General features: G+C 39.4%; 1 protein-coding gene across 2 annotated transcripts in view; it reads right to left on the bottom strand.

Moving 5' to 3' along the window:
- The window catches only part of GALNT7 (polypeptide N-acetylgalactosaminyltransferase 7), a 73,917-nt gene that overhangs the window by 32,670 nt on the left and 16,322 nt on the right, over positions 1-24,925 (bottom strand). For both annotated transcript variants that reach the window (XM_061992689.1, XM_061992690.1), the window contains exon 2: positions 10,996-11,453. In XM_061992689.1, coding sequence (XP_061848673.1) covers positions 10,996-11,453 — 458 coding nt within the window. The remainder of the gene's footprint in view (positions 1-10,995; positions 11,454-24,925) is intronic.

Below are 24,925 nucleotides of genomic sequence, written 5' to 3'. Positions count from 1 at the left end.
TAGCTGAACAAGAACAGTTTGAGGTCATGCACTCCCCTCCCCCTTCTAGCAGCAGCTAGAGATACATCCTCAGAAAACACAAGGAAGCAGCTATAACTCACTGCATGTAGCAACTCCTGTCATTTCCCCACTGAGAGATTCAGATTGATGGGCTGAGGCTAATTGTATGAGGATCAACAAGGCTGAGTGCTAGGTCCTGCACTTCAGCCACAACAAACCCTTGCAACGCTACCGGCTTGGTGATGTGTGGCTGGAGAGCTGTCCTGCGGAAAAGGACCTGGGGGCGTTAAATAACAGCCAGCTGCATATGAGCCAGCAGTGTGCCCAGGTGGCCAATGGCATCCTGGCTTGTATCAGAAATAGTGTGACCAGCTGGACCAGGGAAGTGATTATCCCCCTGTACTAGGCCTGGTGAGGCTGCACCTCAAAGAGTGTGTTTAGTTTTTGGTGCCTCACTACAAGAAGAACACGGAGGTACTGGACAGTATCCAGAAATGGGCAATGAAGCTGGTGAAGGGTCTGAAGAACCTGGAGGAGCAGCTGTGGGAGCTGGAGTTGTTTAACCTGGAGAATAAAAGGCTGAGAGGAGACATTTCTGAAAGGAGGTTGTAGTGAGGTGGAGGTCAGTCTCTTCAACCAAGTGATAGGACAAGAGGTAAACAGCCTCAAGTTGTGGCAGAGGAGGTTTAGATTGGAGATTAGGAAGAACTTTTCCACTGAGAGGGTTGTTAAGACATTAAAACAGGCTGCCCAGGGAGGTGGTAGAGTCACCATCCCTGGAGGCACTTAAAAGATATGTTGATGAGGTTCTGAGGGACATGGTATAGTGGTGGGCTGGGTAGTGTGAGGTTAGCAGTTGGACTCAATCTCAAAGCTCTTTTCCAACCAAAATGATCCTGTGATTCACTTACATATAGCTCAAGAGAGTCCAGGCTGTGGACTTACTTTGGATTTGTAAAACTCTGACAAGGCTTTACCTAATATAACAAACAAAAGGCTAGAAAGAAACTTGGGGCAGTGGGCTCCATTCCACAGCAAGATTTTATTTCCACCTTGCCTTGCCCATCAGATATTAAGCTGATATGAAGCTCCTGTCCATGCTCAGCTGGACTGAATTATAACTACTTTCACAGAAGTTTACTTAAATGCCGACCACAGTAAGTTCTGGTTAACAGCAGCAAGACAGAGCATAAGAAGTTAATTTAATTTTTTTAGTTTCATGTTCAGATTACAACTCATTTGACAGAATGCTACCTCCATTTGCCCTCAAATTTCTATGATGCAAGTCAGCACCTGGAGGGTTTCACAAGCAGGTGCTGCTCTTAGACTTTTCTCTGTCCCCTCCTTCAAAGTCAACATCTAAGGCAGAATTTAAATATATTCCAGACACTGTGCTATACACATTTTTGCTGAGTAGGAAGTCCCGTTCAGATCTCATTTCGGATGCATACACATAGGTAAGTAAATCAAGCTATGTATAACACACTTGGTGCCTCTGCCAACTTCTTTGTACTTTTTGGGTGAACTTTTTTCCCTGTTAAGATTTGAAATGCAATCAGACAACACTAGAGAGATAGAGGATGCACCTTCACTGTAGCTTTCACTACTGGGACCTGAAACCTTAACAGAAAATGCTTGGTTTTGCTTTAAAGCCAATGCCTGGAATTCAAATCTTTCATGACCACAAGGAGATGCTCTTACAACACATGGCTAATTACATTTTAAACATCATTTTTTTTTTTCCTTTCCTCCAGGAGTCTTGCCAGGAGTAAGGTACCTGACATCCTGCAGTGCAAAGCCTGCCTTCCTGATTTAGTGTGACCACTATAATTCACCTGATTCTCAACCCCAGCTCTCACTGAAGCACACAAAATTTATGTGCATACCATAAAATTAGTTTTCTTGGTTACAGAACAGTTCCAGTGTACTATGTGGCATTTAAATAAAAGATTTTCCCAAGGTACCATATGAAATAAAACCAAGTCCCTAATGCTCCATTTCCAGTGACACAGATACCAATAGTAATTACAGAAATCTTTTTTTCTATAACAGTAACAAATATGTAATTTGCACTGTGCTATCATTAAGGAACTAATCATATTCCTGAAGAAAGCAGGCTCCACTCCAGAGCTTTTATATTCACTCTCCTTAGCTATGACAAAACTGAGTGGACGATTAACTACTTACTGTAAGAGAACATATTAAACTCATGTTACTTGCCCACAATAAAAAGAACATCAATTTCTAATGAGGAGCCAAGATTCATCTGCCTTATTTCATACGCTGAGCAACTGTTTACAACTAAAGGGTTTGGTACATTTTTTACTCCAGTCCAGCACTAAAAATTTTCTATACATTTTGATCCTTTTAATAGCACTAGGACTGACCAAGGGGTCCAAGCTGTTGCCATAAACTACGATAGTAAAAAACATCTTTACTAACAGCTCTGCTTTGTTAATACACAGCTCTACACATGTGTATTAAGTCAGAAGTATTTTTGGCAAGAATCCCCGTCTCTGCTTATACTAAGAATAATAAAAAAATAAACCAAATACCCTTCAAAGCCACATGTACAATTTTTAAAAACACGCCAATTCTTGCACCTTTTTGATTTATTTTATAAAATGTCATGAGCTGCAAAAACAGTTGTCCAAAAATACATTTTCATACACAAGGAGCATTACACTCAAGAAAGAAAGAGCTACTTTTTCAGGTTTTTCAACAGAAATTGATTGCCACCTCTTCTGTTTGAAGTAAAAAGGTGACCATGGCAAGAGACCCAATTATTCAAGTATGAATTTGCACTGCCCTGGAGGGCATGCCCCGTAACAGCAATGTCATTAAAAAGCAAAATTTAAACTGGATAATCCACAGAAGGAAAAAACACAGTATTTATTTTGCCTCGATCAGACTAAGAGATGCATGTAGGTGATGCAGCTGAAAGTCTGGCTCACGCAGACAGCAGTCTGGCTCATGAGCAGATAGCAATTATCTATTGTCATATTGGGGAAGAAAGATCCAGTAAAAGATTAATTTGTCATGTGCCATAAAGATTCACACACAGTCATGATGCTTCCTCTCCCAGTCAAACCACTCCTTGGAGGTCTTCAAGACCCGCCTGCACATGTTCCTATGCGACCTGATCTAGGTGACTCTGCTTCTGCAGGGGGGTTGGACTAGATGATCTCTAAAGGTTCCTTCCAACCCCTACCATTCTATGATAAAAGTCCTACAATGTTTGTCAAAAGAATCTGCCAAAAAAAGAATCTAGCTTAAACACAGACATAAAATGAAAACCTCTGGGTCAGTAAAAACAGTTTGTAAGCAAGTCCTCCATGGGCTGAATCACAAATGCATATCAAGACTGAGGAAAGCATGATGAGCACTGATCCTTTCTTACAGCTAACACAGTTAATTACCCTGGCATGAAATATTATCAACAGCATGCATATCTCTGGCTTAAGGGCTTCACAGTAATGTAAGTTGGTTAATAGGACAGATAGGGAGTTTCACAGAGCATCACTTACAATATACTTTGAGAGAATGCTTCTTGACTTAAATTTCAACCTGAAGTGCAATAAAATCATGTCCCAAGTCAAGCAAAATGTACCAGTGCAACTGGTGAATGTTGATTGGAGTATTCTGCTGAGAAAATGAACTTCATAAAGGAAAATTTGCATTGTTTCCTAGCACTTTTGAGAGAAAAGAAACTGCAAAGAGACAATTGCAACAAATGCATGATAGATAAATATTTTTTTAGAAATACTGAATATAGATTCTTTGGTCTTGCATAACCAGGTGCAGCTCTTGATATGAGCCATACACCAGACAGCTAGTAGATGACCTGTAGTCATCAGTGGTTTTGTCCATCAGGAAGTTTTATCTTCCTTTTTGACTCTTCCATAGTGAAACCATTATTAAACATTTCCTATCTGTCATAAGAAGTTCGTGACTTCAGGTGTTACAATCTTGCCAAAGAGGGCCCAGGAATATAAGTCTTTAAGGACAACCTCTTCAAAATACAGCAACGGCCAATTCCCACATGCTTGTAGGCAAAAAGAATTCTAAAGACAAGACATGTTTACTGCTGAATGAGATGCAACTTAGTCTCAAAGGACACAGGAAAGACTGAGACACTCAACATCTGGTTTCCCTCAGTCTTTACTTGCAAGGTTTGCTGTCACACCTCCCAAGACTCTGTGTATAGTGGAAAAGTCTGCAGAAGTGAAGGAATATCCACTACAGAGGAAGCGTGGATTGGTGACCACTTCACTGGACAGATCACAGCAAATGAGATAAATGCAGCACAAGTCCACAGGACCACATGAGCTGCATCGGAATGCACTGAGGGAGCTTGTGCTGTGATTTTGAGGTCATGCGCTACCATTTTTACAAGGTCCTGGTGCCTGACAGTGGTTCCTGAGGACTAGCAAAGGCAAATGCCATGACCACTTTCAAGGAGGAGGATCCAGGGAACTATGGTGAGCCAGCCAGCCTAATCTCAGCCCCTGGAAAAATGGCAGAGCATATGCTGCTGGAAGCCACTTCCAAGTAGTACACAAAGGCGAAGGTGATCTGGAGTAGCCAGCGTTGTTTTACCAAGGGCACATCCATCATCCTGACTGTGAAAAAGCATCCAACTCAAAATGAATAACTTCTCTCCCACAAATGAGCTATTAACAACAGCCTCTGGGAATAAAAAGCATAAAGCTACATCCTGCAAGGATCAATTTAGAATAATGACCTAAATAGCAAAATGCAGTTTGACTCTGCCATATCAGAGACAGGACAACACACAATGATGACATTTACACTGGGATTTGTATTAGTATTAATTTAAAATATATTGAGATTATTATACAACCTGTTCTGCTTAGATAGTTATGCAGCAGAATGTTTTCTTCCATGAAAGTATAAGAAAGAACATTTTTCACTGATATGACAGGCATATTAAAAGAGTGATAATCATTGCACTTGGGTCTCTATTTTAAACCTATTGAGTTGGAGGACTGATTTTGCAAGCAGATTTCTTCAGTTAGGCTTTTACCTACAACTACAAATGTCCCTTTGGCCAGCACTGTGCCTGCTTTGCCATGCCTACCTTTAGCTATACCATGGAAAGTAATAAAACAGACTGGAAGAAGCACAACAAGAGGCCTGGCCCAAGGACTCATTCAGCATCTCATACCCTTAGTCGTGTGGCCGAGTAGACATGAACAATTTTTAATTTTCCAGGGGGCAGAACCCACAAGAGAAGCAGAACACTGAGTCCTCAGCACAAAGTGGACCTCGGCTGAAGATGTACCTGTGTAGAAGCCAGGCTTTAACTGTGGCCACAGCACAATGAAGTTCTAGTGCCAAGAGAAAGGTGTCCTAATAGCACCACCTTTTGAAAAGGTGAACTACAAAGAAGTGATTTGGCTTACTGAAAGGATAAACTAAGGGTAAAATGCTTTCAGGTAGCATGGAGCTTTTTCAAAGACACCATATTAGAAGCTGTGAGAGTTTATCATTAATCATAAAAAAAGCCCAGACAGGAACTAGGGAAAGCCAGTATGATTAAAAACCAGACACTGTTAGTAGCAAGACAGACGTTTTGTCACAGGGTGGTGTCCAAACAAGTAAAACAAAAATGAGCAAACTGAATATAAATAATATGATAGATGAAAAAAAAAAGTTTGAGAATAGCTTACTGAAGTACAAAAACTGTTATTGAGTTACTATTCTTTTTTTCAAACACCTCAAGTAGGATTCCTGCCAGTAAGTCTCTTGGTCTGATAGATGATCAAAATGAAAAGAGATCATTTCAGAAGCAGGAAAGCTAAATTAAGTATTTCCATTGAACTCTTAGCAGTGACCAATGCCAGCTACTCAGAGAAGAGAACAAAAACAGGGCAAGCGTACAATCATACTTCCCACTATATTGCTCCTGTCTTCAGCTACCTAAAGCTTACAGACTTAATAATTTGGAGAAAACAGATATTGGCATGATAGCTTCTACTGGATTTTTCTGAATAGTCTAAATGCTTTTTTCATTTTTTTAAATAAACCCACTATTCCCAAAAGAACGCTACCTACACTGACTGGTGAACTACTATGGTGTATAACTATTGCTGACACCGGCCTCGTTATCAAACAAACAGGAAGAAAACATGACACCAATTTTTATCAAAGGGTCCTGGGGAGCTAAACAATTGCATGCCACTACGTCTGACTTCTGTGTTGAAAAGAAGATAGGAAAAAAAATAACAAAATTAGTAAGCCATAGATACAGCTTTCATAGAAGAAAGCCATGCTGCAGAAAAATATTATCTTTCGAAGAAATAAAAAACTATGGGGACACAGGTAAGCCTACTAAGACAGCAACTGAATTTCCAAAGCCTTTGATGAGGTTGTTTGCTTTCTTTACAAGCAAAGTTCTTCTTCAAAGTATGGCAGGGTAAAATGGAAGACCTCTTGGATTAATAACTGCCAAGTATGAAAACTGTCCATTCATTCTGATTTTTTTAAGCAGCTCTATGACTGTAACAGCATAAGTGTCTGTGTTGAGAGCCAAGCTGTCTACCTCCTCTTCCAGGTCATTACTGAACAATAAAAACGTTCTTGGTAGTTGCAGCTAAAATGACTATAAATGGCTGCAGAATAACTCAAGGATACTACCAAGGAAATGAGTTGTCAGGAGAGCTCATTGCAAGGGCAAATGAATGTACGTGGAGTGTTAGATAACTCTGAGTGCATATATTCAGTGACAGACCCTAAACTTGGCATTGTCCCTTAAAAAAAAAAATCATGGAGTCAAATGTGGACAGCTCTAAGCATTTTAGCTCAGAGTTAAATGAAAGGGCAGATAGAATGGTAGGAATAATAAAGAAATAATATGAAACCTTTACGTAGTAACTTAATGCATCCACCTCAGATATTCCTGTATCACAGGGTGGCAGAGTAACAGAGTTACGTGACAGTATCCGGGAGGAGAGGTTAAACAAACACCACGTTCTTCAGCCTGGAAAAGTCAATGACTCAGGATGTCATAAATTCTGAGAGTATAAATGCATGTAAAATACAAGTCTATGCATAGAAAAAAAGTTTATGAACCATGACAATCCTGTTGCAATTTTTGGCTCAAGTGTCCCAGACTACTGGTTGCCAGGAATGACACTTGGTCCAATCTTGTATGTTTTCTCCCAAGAATAAGTTACTCTCTAGAGCTAGAGACAAGACTGTCAAGAAAAATTATCTCTGGTCAGACCCAGTAGAGCTGTATTTTTAAAATTTCATTTTATTTTAAAATACTCTGGAAGAACGTCTCGTTATGCTGGAAAATAACTCAGTTTTTGTTCTCCCTAGCAGAAATTATCTTCAGTGACATTTTCGTTGTTGTTTAAAGGATGCACCTTGTTACCTGGCAGCATTCATCCTCAAACCTAGGTCCATCTTTTATTTCCCTAGCATGATGTGTTTATCTTGTATCTATGACTATCCAGAAAGTTTATCACTCTGTTTTTACTTCAGCTCTATCTCTGTGCAGATTCCTGATTTAAAAAAAAAAAAAAAAAAGGAAAATAAAACTCAGGAAGCAATCAAATTAATCTCCTTTCCCAAAGCTAACATTAGTTTTATTGCAGGTGTGCCAAGCAGAAGGGACAATATGTAAAATTAAAAATAAATGACTGGTCTTAAAAGGCTGCCACGTATCAGGATAATTAAAAAAGATCCAAAAATGGTAAAAATCACTAAGGTCTAAGAAAAAGCTTTCTTCCAGCAACTGTACAGAAGTTTTGGATAAGGCCTGCTAAACTTGCTCTACTTCTCTGCAACTATAAATAAGATGGAAAACAGGTATTGCTCCATTTACACCCAGTTTATGACCTCCCTGGCCCTCCTGCAGAGTGCTGAAAGGCTGCAGTGAGATGATGCCATATTTGAAATTTTGTACTCCGAATTTATGTATCCCTATATATTTTTCATTTTGTTTAATCAAACCTATGACTTTCTGTATGCCAACAGAAGCACTTGGTTTCAACCTCAGCATAGATTGCTTAAAATCCATAAAGCTAAAGTATGCGGTGCTGGCAGAACAGAAATATTCTGATGTACCCGACAAACACACCATCCGATGCTATTCCTCTCTACGGAGCACAGCAAGAGCCAGAGCTTTTTACAGCAGCTCAGAATCACCTGAAATGTTCCTACTGAATCAGTACGGGCAACTGGCAAATTGTCTTGGCAACATGTCCAACTCCAAAGTCAAATCTAAACATAGCAAGATTGAATCCCTCCCTTTATTGGCATCTCTTTCCTCTCCAGCAGGAACAAGCCCTAAGGCCATGTGGCTTTTAAGCTGAGAGAGATAGTTCTTGCAGCACTGCCTCACTTCTACTGGCTCTGCCTAGGAAAGCAGTTGGCACATTTCACTGAACAAACCTGACTGCTTAGGGTAAATCTTAAAAATGTTGATGCTGAAAGGAAGAGATGGCTGAGGTGACACCTACCTGGATTTGAATGTCTATGAATGAATAACCTGGTTTTCACCTGAAAGATCCTCCTTGATTAGCAATGCCAAGATACCATTAACCAAAAAGAGACAACTATACTGCTCTTGTAGGGTTTTACTAAATGTTGATCCTTATCAACCAAAACGGTTTCTGGACTTCTTAAACGGATCAGTGGGAGGAAAAGGTGCATCCAACAGTCAATCTGCTACCTTTTGTTGCATTTCTTGCCAGTAATAAGGGATAAGCAGGAAAATATGTTGATACCTGAAAGCCTAAGCCTATAGCAATATCAGCATCGCTTCCCCTCTCTTCTGCTGTTCTCAGGAGATACACAGAAGCTATAAACCTTTAACATATTAGGGCAACTGCAAGCATCCCAAGTATTCAATATATAAAATATTTGATGTAAAGTTCTCTGAAAGCTGACTTTTTTCATGTTGTTTTTCATGCTGTTTTTCATGCTGTTTTGCTTGCTTGCTTAGAACATTAAATAATAAAATCTAACTTTGATTTGAGCTGCTCACTTTGACCTCCATGGAAGACATATCTGCAAGCATGTTTGGAGGAAAACATTTCTGAAGTTAAGTCTTTTCTGCTTGGATTGGTCACATGGCTGTCCCTCCTATTCCTCAAAGTACATGGAATATCCAATTCTTCTTCAGGAATTTCTATTTATTACTTTTCTTTACAACAGAAGCAAAACCAAATTTATTATAAATTATGCCAAAAATACTTAAGGGAGCTAGAGATGTAGAATCATTTGGCAAATAAGTAGGCTATCTGATGCACTCCACCGGGGGAAAGAGAAGAAGGGAGAGAATACTTGAGCTCTGCTGCCAAAGAGGCAGCCCAGTCTCATCTGGACACGACATACTGCCCTTTCTGCTTTGCTGTCTTTGCAGGACAGTGAGGAAAGGAGCATGCTCCCACCTCCTTCTCCCTTTCTCTAGGGAAGGCAAGGCCAAAGTGAGCTCTACTAACGTCAACTCCTGCCATCAGCTCCCCTTTGCTCAGTTACTTGCAACACCTGACTGGGCAGGGGCTTTCCTCCATGAGCTTCCTTAGTCCTGTTGCCTCCTATAACAGGAGGCCCAGTGGCTACAAATGCCTCACCAGAAGCAGCAGCAAATAATCTTCTAAAAGAAAACACCGACCTACACAGACTACCCAGCTCAGTTCTTCCCCTTCAGAAAAATCTCTTTAGCACAGACATCCAGCTGCTGACCACAGCAAAGAAAGAAAACTGAAGCGAATCTCAGGACAGTCAACGCTGGAAACCTTTAGTAAGTCACCCACCAAAGACAGGCAAGAAGGAAGGGAAACACTGTACTCAGTGCACTTCATTTGCTTTCAATTGAGTACATACCAGGCAGTAAATTCAAGCAGCCATGAGTAAATTTATGAGTCAGCCTCACAGCTGGCCAGTTCTCTCCTACCTCACAAAAACTGAAAAACATCCACTATAAAAGGCTACAGCAGAGCCTCTGTAACCAGCAAGCGACAACATATAATCCAGAGGTTGGCACCTAACCCAGGGATTGCTATTGCTTCACTGCTAGGGTTGAGGGGGAAGTGAAAAAAGGCAAGTACCTCATTTTGTATCTCAATTCATATATTCTCCTCTCCAAATGCAAAAACAAAACAAAACAAATCCCTCTCCCCCCAAAAAAACTACACACAGAGAAAATAAAACCTTATCAATTACAGACCTGCCCTTAGCTGATATTTAACAAGGAAAATTATATCAAATAGAGATTAACCCAAGAGCAAATTTGGCTCCAGTATATACCAAAGATCAGAAGAAACTGTGTAAAACTGTTAGCAATCATTGAGCAAAGATTATTAACTTCCCAGAATTTCCCCACACCAAAGTAGACTCTTGGCAAGTAAAAAAATGTTATTTTTCTAAGATTTTTTTCCTCTTTATGATAAATGAAGTCAGAAACTGTTAGAAGACTACTATTCTGTCAGCTGCAAAACCTGACCACCACTATGTCAGATCTGTATATGCAGGTAATTAAGTAGATTTATTTAGGGGAACAATATTTCTCTTTGTTTTATTTATTTAGCTAGTTTTAATGTTTAAAGCATCAAGGTGAAACCAAAATTGAATAAACTAACTAGTATAGGAATTTTTGCAGGAAATAATAAAGAAAATCACTCTTTCTTAAAAATAAATCTTAAGATGTTAAGGATTACCAAAAGATATGATAATGAAGACTGTGCTGGACCTGGAACTTGTAAATACATGTGATCACACACTAAATCAGATTACTTCAGAGAACAATCAATATAGATTCATGAAAGGAATCATTGAAACAGCATTAAGAACAATATATGGAAACATTTGGTACAGTACAGCACTCTTGTCTGTCAGAACAAGAAGCCTTAAGTGTTTGGCCTAATTAATAATATTATTTTAAGCATAAATTAATATATATGGAAAGAAAATAATTAAATCCCATAAAAATAGAGCTAAAAGAAAACAAAGTGTGCTTACTCTTCTTGACGCAAGTCATTAACGCTCCGATCTAGTGAGATCATATCACTTGCCACCATATTAAACCCAAACTCTTTTATGCTGGCTTGAATGGATTCTTTGTAATCTGGTCCTAAAACATATGGCTTCGCTTCCTCTCCAGGGCCACCAACAACTCCATGAGGCTCAGGCTCTTTGGGTTCAAAATTACCAAGGACTCCAGGTCGTAAAACAGGATCTCGGTATACAAATGTCTGAGGCTTAAATGTGAGATACTGCCTCTGGATGATGTTCTGCTGTTTGTTATCACCACCAGCATGATGATTTAGTTCATTTTTGGCCTTATTTTTCCTTCGAATAGATTCCAAGTCCACTTCCACACCTTCAACATGAGGCCAAGGTACCACAGGTTTGAACTTCTCATTTCCTAGTCCATGTTCTCCTTTGTTTGGCATGGGTCTGTTGGCTTCTTTGTCATCCTATATATATACACACAGAGAAACACCAAGAGATCATATAAATTGATGAATTGAATTTATTTAAATCCAGTACATTATTTAATGCATTGGGAGTTGGTATCAAATACTGTTAGGCAAGAAAGGAGAAGTCTCTGTTAAGGGATTCAACCAACATTTTTCAATAAAGCAACCAGGTGCTGCAGAACCTCACCAGCCATTGTCCATACTTACTTTGGTGAGTAGGTCCTGGAAACAGCCTAATGCTCAAAGCACTCCCAAAGACCAAATATGCATTTAGTACACATTAACCTGAATGCAGTTCAGGTTGCACACCAAATCAATGCACAGAGAACACTGACAGAGCATTTTATGAAGGAAAGGATGGTATGTAGGTAGACAGCATTGCAACACAGAGCATAGCATCCTTGAAGTCACTCTTGGATGCAAGGTGTTTCTGAGGCTATGCATCCTGGCCGCTGAGACCTCTGCAGTAGTTGCTAGGTACAGTCTCAGCATGTTCCTGATGGGAAAATATGCTGTGACTACGAGTAATCTGGCACACACATCTGCAGTAGCCTCGAGCAACATCTAACCACTACCCTTCACCCCACTACTGACTTACCCCACCAAGCATTGCTCCCTCTGCTGCAACAGCAGACATTGTTTACTTAGAGCCCTGAGGTAAGCTGAAGGCATCAGGGACAGCAGGCAAAAGTGAGACGCAGCCCTGATCTGATCTGCTGCATGGCCACACACAGACCAACGTGCCTGCGGAAGCAGTGCTGGAGCAGAAGAGAGTTGCCACAGACACTAGCACCAATGACTCTTTCATCCTTGTTTAAAACAACTTCACCATTTTACAGCACTCCTCCCTGCCTCCCCATCAAGAGGTCTGAAGTTCTCACTGAGAAGAAAGGCTGGAATTTTGAAAACTACTCGTAATTTTCAGTGATCTGGGAGGTTGGTGTGGTTAGAACAAGGGTGGGTGATTTTGAAAGAAACAAGACAGAAAGGCTCTTGAATTGTCTGTGAAGTCTCCACAACACAACGGCCCCACCCATGAAAGCCCTCCAAAACATACAGTCATTGCTTTTTCCAATACTAGTGTCCAAGAAGACAACAGGAAAACATTGCTTAAAGTTCAGATTTCCTGCTAAAAATTACCTATTTGTAAACAGGACAGATGTTAGATCATACCAAAATGTGCTGATAGCAATGCACACATTTTAGCAACATCTCGCTATCATTCACAGATAAAAGAATCAAACAAAAAAACAAGGTGAGAAAGACATCACTTATTCAAACCTGCAGGAAGGGGGGAGAGCTTCAGTAAGGTCTAGTTTCTCAGAGGCTTGTCCAGTCACCCACCAAAAAATTCCAGTTTCTCTGGCCAACCTGCTGCAGTTGCTTGACTGGTCTCACAGTGCCTCCTAACTCAGAGGAAGTTTTCCATGCTGCATCTTGCCTCTTTCCATGATTGCCTCATGTCCTTTCAGCATGCATCCCTCTGAAGAATTTATTTCCATATTCTCTGTAACCTCACTTTTTAGGGTGAAAAGATGCAATTAGACTTCCCATTAGACTTTTCTCCAACCAAATCAGGCTGAGTTCTTCTACCACTTTCCATGACTGTGACATGTGCCCTCTAACCTCCTTAGCAGGTCTTTGCTAGGTCCTCTCCATTTGTTAGCATGTCTCCTGTGCTGGGCAGTGCAGAAGGAGAAACGAGACACAGGCTTGTTACTGCTATGTGCTGGGAGATAAACCACATCCCTTTGCTTAGTGGCTACGCTCTTCCTAGTGTAACTTGTTATGCAGTTCCTTTTACTACAGCAAGGGCACAATACTGACTCAACATTCATGTTTAACTAAACCACATGGTACTTACAACGACACTACACTATTTTCCATGCATAACATCCTGCATAATAAAACTTCAGAAATTGAGAAAAACCCAGTACAAAATATGTTTAGGTTAACATGATAACAATGAGAGTCAGACTGACTCCAATTAATGACTGACTCAACAAGCTTATTCAAGAAATTTTCTAACCTCTCTGCTTGTTCTAGTTTAAACAGGGAAGAAGTACAAAATGCGTAACTGTCACATTTTTCTGTTCTTCCATCATCCTTTTTGGAGGAACTCAAAAGCCAGCATGAGAAAGGGAAGGATAAGGTCATGTAAAAAGGCACATTTTGTAAGGAGGTAGAAGGCTGCTGTGGATATAAATAAAGCCTTGAGAGCATTTTTGAAGAGAGTGTCATCCCACATCCTAGAAATCAAAATGAAGGCTTTGCCACTTGACTGTCAGAACACTGCTGAGCACTCAACTCTTACTAACTTGCATTTAATTCCTGCTCTGAGTGCAGAGGCAATTATAAAAGCCAACAAAATGGTGGGCATCATCAAAAAGGACTCTTAAAGATGGCATAATTTTGACTGCATAAAATTTTAAGGCATTCAAGGTCTTCACCAATATTTAGTTCTGGTCTCCACATCTGAAAAGGAGTTTGAGAAGGCAGAGATTAGGGCAGTCTGAATGAAGGAGAAGATAGATCGTTGCCTTGAGATGAAAGATGAGAAAGGCTGGCCTCTCATCTTCAGACTCTGCAATTTGGAGATGTGGTAGCTGAGGAGTATACAACTGAAATTTAGAAAATCATGTAGGTGATGCATGTGTGTCCAGTTTTGGGCTCCCCACCTAAAGAGGGACAGAGAACTTCTGAAAGAGTCCAGCACAGAGCCACCAAGATGATCAGGGGACTGGAGCATCTTCCTTATGAGGAAAGGCTGCAGGAACTGGGGCTGTTAGTCCAGACAAGAGGAGAGTGCAGAGGGAACTCATTAATATTTACAAATATCTAAACAGTGGGTGTCAGGAGGTTGGGGCATCACTTTTTTCTATGGTATCTAGCAACAGGACAAGGGGTAATGGGATGAAGCTGGAACACAAAAAGTTCCACTTAAACATAAGAAAAAACTATTTTACTGTGAGGGTGACGGAGCCTTGGCACAGGCTGCCCAGGGAGGGTGTGGAGTCTCCTTCCTTGGAGGTCTTCAAGACCCGCTGGAACGCATTCCTATGCAACCTGATCTAGGTGGCCTTGCAGTGGGGTTGGACTAGACGATCTCTAAAGGTCCCTTCCAACCCCTACCATTCTATGATTCTATAAATGGAATGGAAATCCACTGTTTGCCACTGTTTACAACAACCAAATGAGCGTGACAAAACTGGTAGGAGATCAACCAAAAAAATGTTCTTTGTACAGTGATCTCCTGGACTATGTTGCACAGGAGGCTGTAGAGAGAGATGGTACAAACAGTTGAACAAGGCATGAGACGTGATGATGGATGACAGGTCTGCAAGTGTAATGCAAAAGGGCTGGGCAGCTATGGATGCTGGAAGAGTCCAAAGGAAAGGGAGCATAGCAAGTAGCCAGGGTTACATGCTGCCACTCTTATACACCCTCCTGGACAACTTGCCTCAATCAGGCAGGAACTTCTTATGCCACTGGTGTGTATGAAAACAAACGCACTTTCCATTTTCGTTACCTATAAAACAGTTATGAGCTTCCACTTAGTTCTCCAACTGAAATACAACCCTTCTGAAAGTACTTTGTTTATTTTACTGTTGTCGTAACTATGACTTATCCTTTTTTAATAGAAAAATATTTAATAACATATCAAAAAAGGTGCCTCACTGAATAAAAAAGTTTGGCTCAGCTAAAAATGTAGTATCAAACTTCTAAAAGATACAATGACAGTCAAACTGGAAGGCATGCATATTAAAAAAGAAACAAAATAAACCACAACAACCTTTCTAAAGTGGAAAAATAGGATAATCTTACAATAATTTTAAAAACCATTGAAGAGACAAATCAATGACAACAAGCTGAAGAGAAGGTTTGGAAGAAAGAAGCACAATGTAAATTTGAACACTACACTTCTAGGTTATGCAAAAATGAGGGAGAGATAAAAAAAAAAACCAACTAATTTTTCTTACATCTGAATAGAAACAACAACAAAAACTCATCCCATCTTTATAAAGGATACACAGTAAGCTATTTATATGCAGCAATAAAGAAAAATGTGGTTTTTTTTCACAGATCATTGTTTTATTCTATAGAGCTAGGTCTAGGATTTCCTGCCAGCTTTTCTAGCTTCAGCTCAGTGCATGCTGCTTTATTTTTCAAATGTTCTTTTCACTCCTTAGGGGATTATGTGAATCACTGCAATGGGTGATTTGGAAACAGTGAGACACTATAAAATACAGTCAGTCCCCGGCTTGTACAAAAAAACCCCAAAACAAACTCAAATGTTATTTGGTGTAGTGCTTTTTGCAAAACAGGTTCTTCTGCTGCAAATTAGGTTTCTCTTCCTGTGAAAGAGAAGAATGGAAATCAACATACAGGGAACATAACTGTATCCCTTTGGAAACATATTTCTAAATTATGCAAGTTAGAACTGGGAGAGGTCTTCATAGGGTTTCCAGATTGGTCAACTAGTAGGAGGGTTGGAGTTGTAGCTGGCAGTAAAACTGCAAATGTAGAAGTAATCTGCTTCTCTTTGGTCAAGCAGTTCAAGGCTGGCAACTCCCTATGAAATAATGTCTGAAGCACAAAGTGATATTAAAAAAGTGGATTTGCTTCATTTCTAAAAGATTATCATACCACAAAAAAAGTTTGCTAATTCAAAGCAATGTCCCTAGAAACAACTGGCTCATCTAGACAAAAATTGTTGACAGACAAAAAATTAAAAGGGGAACAGTTAGGTAGAATCCAGTAGTACTCACTACTCAAGGACACAAAAGGAAATTAAAAAAAACCCTCTCAGTATAGACATGTTAATAGCCAGCTGATTAAAGATATACAGAGTGTCACAACATTCTGGTGTTTTTCTTGAAAATAAACTAAAAAAAATGACACAGTTTAATATTTTGGTAACCTAGTAGGACAATCCCTACCTAATTCTATTTTCTCGAGTCCAGCTTTTACCTTTCTTAACTCTTGACTGCCATCAACACCACTGCACTTATCATAAAAGGCAAACACAATGCACGTTCTACTGTAAGGTAGGGTTCAAGGACTTCCAACTGAGGATGAATCAATAGCTCTCAGCTCCCTTGCTGTAAGTCCTTCTTCTTTGCAAAAAAGCAGCATTTTTTATGGAGCATCTGTCACAGATACGCTGTCAGAGACCACAAAGCTATCAGTTTAGTTCAACATTATTTAAAGTATTTTGCTTTGTTTTCCTCAACTTAATGCAGTCACACTCCTAGTTTATCATAGGAAAAAGGTCACTCCAGATAAATCATATAGAGCCCAGAATTTCCAATTATTTGAGTAAATAGGAGAGGATTGTTTTTATTTACTCACAGCTACCACATTTGTTTGGTTGGGTTTTTTAATGAAAAAAAAAAGAGCAAAACTACTATGAGCTGGATTCACAGATTTCCTTATTGACTACTCATGCTGGGAAGATACTAAAATAATGTCTATTCTCAGCCAAGCTTCTAACATGATTCTGCTCTACCAACTAAAAAGACAGAGGAAAAAACCCGAGTATTAAGTATATTAAGTATATTTTGGTTTGCTTCAAATCTTTATGTGTGATTCTTACCAGGTTACCGTTCGAGGCATAAATGGAAAAATGAAGTGTCATACTGAATTATGTAGTCCTGCAACTATTTTTGTGCCATATGATAGAAAAAGACTCCACAACTTATGACCAAAAAACTTTCCAGTATACACGATCAAATACAGACAAAGCAGGAAATCAACACATCCAAGAATGTATTTCAGAACACATTTTGCTCTAGATAAGCATTAACTTCTGAACAAACAAAATAAATAAAATAAGCAATTATTCCCAATGTGCTGTCAAAGGGACTCTGTATGATTGCACACTTTCCACCATTTCTGACCTCCATCTGAGCAATCAGAAGCTCTAGCTATCACACACGATCATCGTGTACACCACTTCATTAAGCCATGCAAGCTCACAGGTAATAAATCATATGGAGACTGCCTCTGCTCCTTGTCTTTCCCCTTTTTTTTGTGGGCTATCCACTAATACAAGTAACTCTGATATTCAGATTTCTAACAAAGCAAGAATGCTTGTTTTCAGCTGAAATAACTTGATTGCCCAGCTATTTGCCTAACTGAGAACACCATAAATCTGGAGCTTTACCCATTTACCTGCAGAGTACCTTGTTTAAAGATACATATCCACATTTAGATGAGTATGATACCCATCTAAGCACCCCCTTTAAATTAAATGGTTTTATTATCTTTCGCTTGCAAGGGGAATTTGTCCGAACTAATGATGCTTCTGTCTTTAGCCTTGTGCACATACCACAAACTCCTGCAGGTCAATGCAACCCTACCACAAGGACTGTTTCAGCTTGTATTGCCTTAGCCCCTGCCCTTGCTCCTACATCCTCTTTTTCAATGTCCCTCCTCCTGAAGAAATCCAGATTTTCTATAAATGTAATCGTCACACTCATATCCATTAGCTCCAGACTGAGCAACTTCCTTCACTTAACAAAATTCAGTTACCTTCATCAAAAGCAGAAACTACCAGGAGGCCTGGGCAGAGTGCTTTGTGCAAGCCTTGGTCTCTTATTGGGGATACCACTGGCCACCCAAAAGCAGCAAACTTCTCTGCCTCTCCTGTCTTCAGTGAGATTTAAGAGTACAAAATGACAGCGAGAACATGGTCTGTGCCTGACCTATCTTATATGGTGCCTCTTTAGGAGAGGCAGTACTACTTCAATTCTCGTGCAACTGGCAGCTTCGTAATTAGACTCTGACTGAAAACAAGTGAAAATAAAGACACTGACAGTAATTTGTTCTGAAGCTCTCAAAACCAGCAGTCTTTTAGTGCCCTCATTTTTACTGGCACACAGTGTTTGAGGAATATTGAATCAGCTGGTAAGCCTTCCAGCTTGCCCTCCTTGTTGACTGAGATTCAGCTCTTACTCGGGTTTTACATATCTCATCCTTCCATTACTGGTATTGTCATAGTTTACTGTCCAGTACTGCCACTGGTCCCATCTGTAGTTCAATAGTCATACTGTATTAAAGATGTTTTGCCAGAGATACAGTTCACTAAAAGCCTCCTCTTAAGAAATACCCAAGAATTTGTGCAAGTCACCACAAGCAATACACCTCTCCTCATGGCTACGGAGAGCATCATGTAATCTGGGATGGTAATTAAGGGATCTAAAATAGACTCAAATACCCGAGTAAATAGATATTAAAGAATCTCTGCTTAACTTTGTAACCTAAGGCTGGTTTAAAGCGGGCAAAATAGTCTTTTTATCAGTAAAATTACAATGTTTTTCAAGTAACACATTCTTAAATTGAATAACAAATGAAGCTGCAGTTATTACCTAAGACAATGTGCATTTTAGCCTCTCCCATGTTCTAGAAATGTAAAGATGATGGTACTAACAGCCTGTACAATCAAAAAACCAAAGCACATATGTAGGTGCTTGCTGAAGAATAATAGAAGAGTTGTTGGAGGACCTTGGATAAGACAGAAATATGATCCAGAGCCTACTAGACCCTTTCTTTACAGACAGCACACCAAAGATAACAGAAAGGCTTTTAAACTTAAAACATCAAGAATCAATTACAAGTTTATTACAACTAGAATAATCAACATTTTCAGCAGAAGAAAGCCAAAGTGAAAAAGACAGAACATAACTAAAAGAGCATAAAAGAAAGAATCGCCCTGAACACTACATCTTTTTAGGTGTGTTTTTGCTTCTTGTTAATTAAGTGGCATTCTCTCTGGCATCACAATGCAATTTCTCTGGCCCCCAGGAAACCAGAGACCACAACAAACCACATGCTCGCCTTGCCTGTCAAGAAGGTTGCCTGCACTGATCCTGGTCCACTTTTCTTAATGGAATATGACACAAATAGAAAGAAGACAAGTACTGTACATCACACAAGGTAAGTCTGTTTAGTTTAAGTACTTAAGACTGGTATAATCAACTACCAGCTGGCCCATAGACTGTGCTTCAACTAAGAGGCTGCCATCAACTGCTTTTCACATGCCCATAAACTTCCTTCTTTCTTTGTGCAACAAATTCTATGTACTGAAGGTTATTAGCATGTATTTAGCATGGTATTTCAATCGCAAACTTCTGGAGAGCATCATCCATAGTAATTAATTCTCAAATGGAGACTGCAGTGACTTGGACCTCCAAACCAACAAAGCAGCATCTGTTTGATATGTTTACCCTCAAAGGCATCATATGGCATCAGAGATGAGATGCCACACAAATTAATTAAAGTAAAAAAAAAAAAAATCCACTTTGTATGCTGGCTGACTCACTTCATGCTATATTTGTCCACTTAAAATATTTTATTGTTGTTTAGCAGTTCTGAAAGCTGTTTTAACATCTTTATTAATGATATGGATTACTCTAAGTAAGTTTGCAGATGACACCAAGCTGGAAGGAAGTGTTGATCTGCTTGAGGGTAGGGAAGTTCTACAGAGAGATCTAGATAGGCTGGATGGCTGGGCCAAGGCCTATGCCATGAGTTTCACTAAGGCCAAGTGCTGGGTTCTGCACTTGGGCCACAACAACCTCCAGCAGTGCTACAGGCCTGGGGAGGAGTGGCTGGAAAACTGCCAGGCAGAGAGGGACCTGGGAGTGTTGATTGATAGCCATGAGCCAGCAGTGTGCCCAGGTGGCCAATAAGGCCAATGGCATCCTGTCCTGCGTCAGGAACAGTGTTGTCAGCTGGAGGAGGGAGGTGATCATTCCCCTGTACTCAGCTTTGATGAGGCCGCATCTCGAACACTGTGTCTAGTTTTGGGCCCCTCTTTACAAGAAGGACATTGAGGTGCTGGAGAGGATATAGAGGCAGGATATCAAGAATTTGGAACACATTCAATATGAGGAATGGCTGAGGGATCTGAGGCTGTTTAGCATGGAGAAAAGAAGGCTGGGGGGAGACCTTACTGCTATCTACAACTACCTGAAAGGAAGTTGTAGCAAGGTGGGGGTCAGTCTGTTCTCCCTAGTGACAAGCAATAGAACAAGAGAAAATGGCCTCAAGTTGCTCCAGGGGAGGTTCAGGTTGGATATTAGGAGGAATTTCTTTACTGAAAGGGTTGTCAGACATTGGAATGGGCTGCCCAGAGAGGTGGTGGAGTCACAGTCCCTTGGAGGTGTTTAAGGGATGACTGGATGTTGCACTGAGGGAAATGGTCTAGTGGTTGATAGTGCTGGGACAAAGGCTGGACTCAATGATCTCAAAGGTCTATTCCAGCTGAAATGATTTTATGATTCTATGATTCTGTTACGATAACAGCCAAGCCTCATGAGAAGGCTGAAGAGCAAGAAGAGCACCAAGCCCTGGGGCACAGTTGTTATTTCACTGCAGCACCAGAGAAAAAAATCTGTCCCAGGTAAGACAAACCCACCAGACACTGACCCCTGTTTGCAAAACAAACTCTAGTTTCTTGTCTAATTCTGAGAGCAGAGACTCTAAGGACTGATTGCTTTCAGTTTTCCTTCTTTTCCTGAAGGAACTATCTGCTTGAGGTCTTAGGAGATATCAAGTTACAACTACTTACATAGGAAGGACAGTACTTACTGCCTAGAAAGTTAAGCCTTGTTTTTGCTGAAGAAACTTAATGAAAATAACCTTTTTTCAGCTTTTCAATCCACAGGCAATCATGGGGTACCCTGCTGTGTTAGAGGTTCAGGAAGGTGACTTGTTCCTTAAGCCAATGTGCCAGCTGCTGTAAGTATCACAGGAGCAGCAAAGTGGTAGGCAAACTGATGCATTTCTAAACAAAAAAGTGCAACAAATTGTCTTCTAAGGACACAGCCAACTCCAGAAAAAAGCTTAAACAGATGAAGACTGTGGGAAGTCTCCAAATGCTCAGAAGTCTGTCTGGCTCTAATCAATATTATAATATCTCATTTCTGTAAACACCTGTTGTTACATATTTTGTTCAAATGTAACGTTCTGTTCTCCTTTATTTTCTCTCAAATTTCCAGTTTTGTTTACAGTGCTTTAAGATGCTGTCATTGCTTACCCTATTTTAGAGGAGCAGACGGCGGAGGCAAAATTTTTTCCAACTCTTTCTTCTAGACAAAAGGTGAATATCAGGAAATACTTTTTGAAAAATGGACTGCAGAAATGGATGGCAGAAAATGCAAGATTTTTTTCCCCTGTCTCCCTCCTCCAACTGATCAGGAGTATTGCATTTGTATGTGGCTATGTGGTTTGAAGCAGTGCTATGCATTCAATCAGACTTTGAACACAGTGCTAAATGGCTCACGTAACACAGCTAGAAAGCAGTAAAATCAACAAAAAAGGAAAACATAACCCTGCCCTTCAACTTGCACACAAGAGCTTCAAGTATTAGATGCTTTTCTCCATCTTCCCAAAACTCTTCCTAAGAGATATATGCTTGGACCATATAATATAGGACATCTCACAACCACAGGACACAGTTTTTTAATGCAGCTTGATAAAAATCCATTTTTTGTTAATAGAAAAATAGACTTGTAAGTCAAGACCAGCAGACCAGAGTGACGATAAAGGCATTTATTATCATTCACTTACAATAAAATTCATGAGAAGTATACTTGGGCTATATTAAATTGTTTCATACTAATTTAAATAGCCACACCTTGCTGGCCTATGAACTTTTTCCCCCAGATTACAAGGCATAAGAGGACCATACCATAATTAGACAACTGTCCACAATTTTTCTCTCTAGAGAGATTTCATAAATGCTAAACTGGAAAACCTGAGTATTACGAACAAAACGAACAATTGCTTAAGAAGCCACCTCCATCAGAGCTGCCTGCAAGATGCAAAAATCCCTCCAGATAAAGACCTGGTATTTATGCATCTTTGACTGTTTGACTGTTTTCCTTACTTCAGAAAAAACCCCAAAAGCATTGACTTTCATCTAAGCTTCACTCTCTTTCTCTGTACTGCCAGTTGGAGGCCAGTAGAATAGTAGATATTCTGTTAGTGAAGCAGATTAGTAAAATGGTATTCACACAGGAAAGTAGCTTACATGTCCTACTTCCCTTGTAGATCCTTAATGCTATTCAACTTTAACACTAAATAAAAATTAGGAAAAAACAATACTGAATACCTGAAAAGAAATATAATGTTGCATTGATATCTTGTCAATTTAATATATACTGATTCATGTAGTTTAACTACTTCTACAGTATTATTCCACTACTGCCACATGCACAGGCTTTCAGGTACTTGACAAACAATCCCAATATTTTTCACAATCAGATGGAAGACACAGAGGAACCAGCCATAAGAATGAATTATTTTACTGCAACGTTGCCATAATCCAGAACACTATCATTTCTATCACTAAGACCTTCTCTCTGGCACTTTCTCATTTCACTCCATTATCTCTGGCTCCATCACCTCACATTTTGTGCCAATCAGCTAGTCTCATCCTGTCCTACTACATTCAGTTGCTACAGTTGCTAAGATCTCTTCACAGCCCTTAATGGTTCAGCAATTAAGAAGCCATCTCTTTCCCATCCTGAAAACCTCTGTCATCTTTTTTCCTGGGAAGTCGTGCCCTCCAAGGTGAAAGGCTTAAAACACAGCATCACTGAAGAGGTTTCAATACAAGATTTGTTCTTTACTACATTTCAACACTAACTGAAGTTTGTGACCTTTCTACTTGAGCGACTGTTGCTCCTTCCAGGTTCTGTCTCGCTCCAGCAATATCCTTCATTTTATGCCAATATTTGAACAAGAGCTTACAAATAGAATTCATGTTTATTCATATGGACAATTGAAATTCTTATGGACTTCTATGATGTCCTCTGTCCAGTTTCATTCCCTTCCATAAAGGAAGGACTATTCTCCTTCTCCTGTGTAGTAGCTTTACATGGTGGATTATGAGGAGGCAAAGTTTTTCATTTCACTAAAAACAAGCCACTTTTAGGAACATTCTCTGTAGACTGAGGAAACAAATAGACAAAGCTGTTTCTTTTGAACTTAAACAATCCAAATTTAACTAATCAAATTTTAATTTTTAATCATATTTTAAGCTGTAAATATAAGCAGATAAAAGCAAGTATATGCTTTGAATTTTAAAAAGTGACCAAAGAGTTAAAAGTTATAATGCATAACTTTGCTACTGAAGATATCTAACATATTCTTTTTCCCTCCAGAGAGAAAAAGTCTCAGAAAGAAACAAAACCTACCATCAATCTTCATGTACTAAGCGGCTGAGGACACCTTTTCTGGCCCTCCAGGCATCAGCTATGAACACTGCACTGGTTAAAGCCCTCAGAAAAACTTCATTCTTGTTTCTCAATCAACTGAGACGGATGGATATTTAAAAATAATGCCTTTGTTTTATATACCTCAGCAAGTAAATGACATATACAATACAATAAATCCATCACTGATGGACAGGCTTGATAAGGGATGCAGCTTTCTGTGTTATATCTTATCTGTCTCAAGTTTTAGACACATACATCAACCTCATTTCATATTTCTTGCTGTTAAGAAGCAAACTGTATGATTAAATTTTCATTTATCTTGAAATATTGTTACCGTTCTCAAGCTTTACAATGGCTCATTTCTGTCCTTTTTTTTTTTAACTATATTTTACAACTTGATCAACGCTACCAAAAACTGCACTGTATAAAAATTACACATATAGTCTAAAACCCATTTCTTAAAGCTTTATCCGAACTCCTAGAAAATTTCAGAAATTCGAACTATTTACATAATTACTGGTGTACTACTTGACTATTTAAGTGAGGGGAAATCACTTCTCACAATTTATTATGTTTTCTGTCTCATCTTTCTTTGACCCTTCATTCCTGCATCTGTTTTCTACATAGGATATTAAAGAGACTCTGTCTGGTATTTGCCAATAAATTAGTTACATTCTTCTGAATTGTTGAGGTAAGTTCTTACCTGTCCTAAATAATTGTAAAAGAAAAAAAAAATAAAATCAACACAATGCATGCATTTGAAGCATAAGAAAGAAAGATTTGCAATAATACTAAACTAGTAAGAACTAATTGAACAGATAAGTCAGTCTCAATAAACTGACTACTCTTTCTGTGACAAGTACAGCTAGTGATGTTACTTACTTTGCTGTGAAGTAAAAATGATGAGTATCAAAAATCTATGTCATAGCCTTGCTTTAGAAGCCTTATCATTTGTTAGCACACTCAAGTTCTTCGCATCTTTTAGACAGTCAACAAGAATACTGTAGTATAATCTGCAAACTTCTTCAAATGGACTCCATTGAAGCTGTTTGCACTCTGTATGCTTTCAGGCTTGCCCTTAAGTCTGCACTCTCCATGCAATATCTTCTATTACAGAATCACAGAATCATTACGGTTGGAAAAGACCTTTAAGATAGAGTCCAACCATTAACCTAACACTGCCAGGCCCATAACTAAACTAAACCATACCCCTCAGCACCTCATCCATGCATCTTTTGACTA

This window comes from Colius striatus, chromosome 3 (genome assembly GCF_028858725.1).
Source record: "Colius striatus isolate bColStr4 chromosome 3, bColStr4.1.hap1, whole genome shotgun sequence".
Classification (NCBI taxonomy): Eukaryota; Metazoa; Chordata; class Aves; order Coliiformes; family Coliidae; genus Colius; species Colius striatus.
Note: the sequence above shows the minus strand (reverse complement) of the source record. Positions and strands in the feature narration are given on the sequence as shown.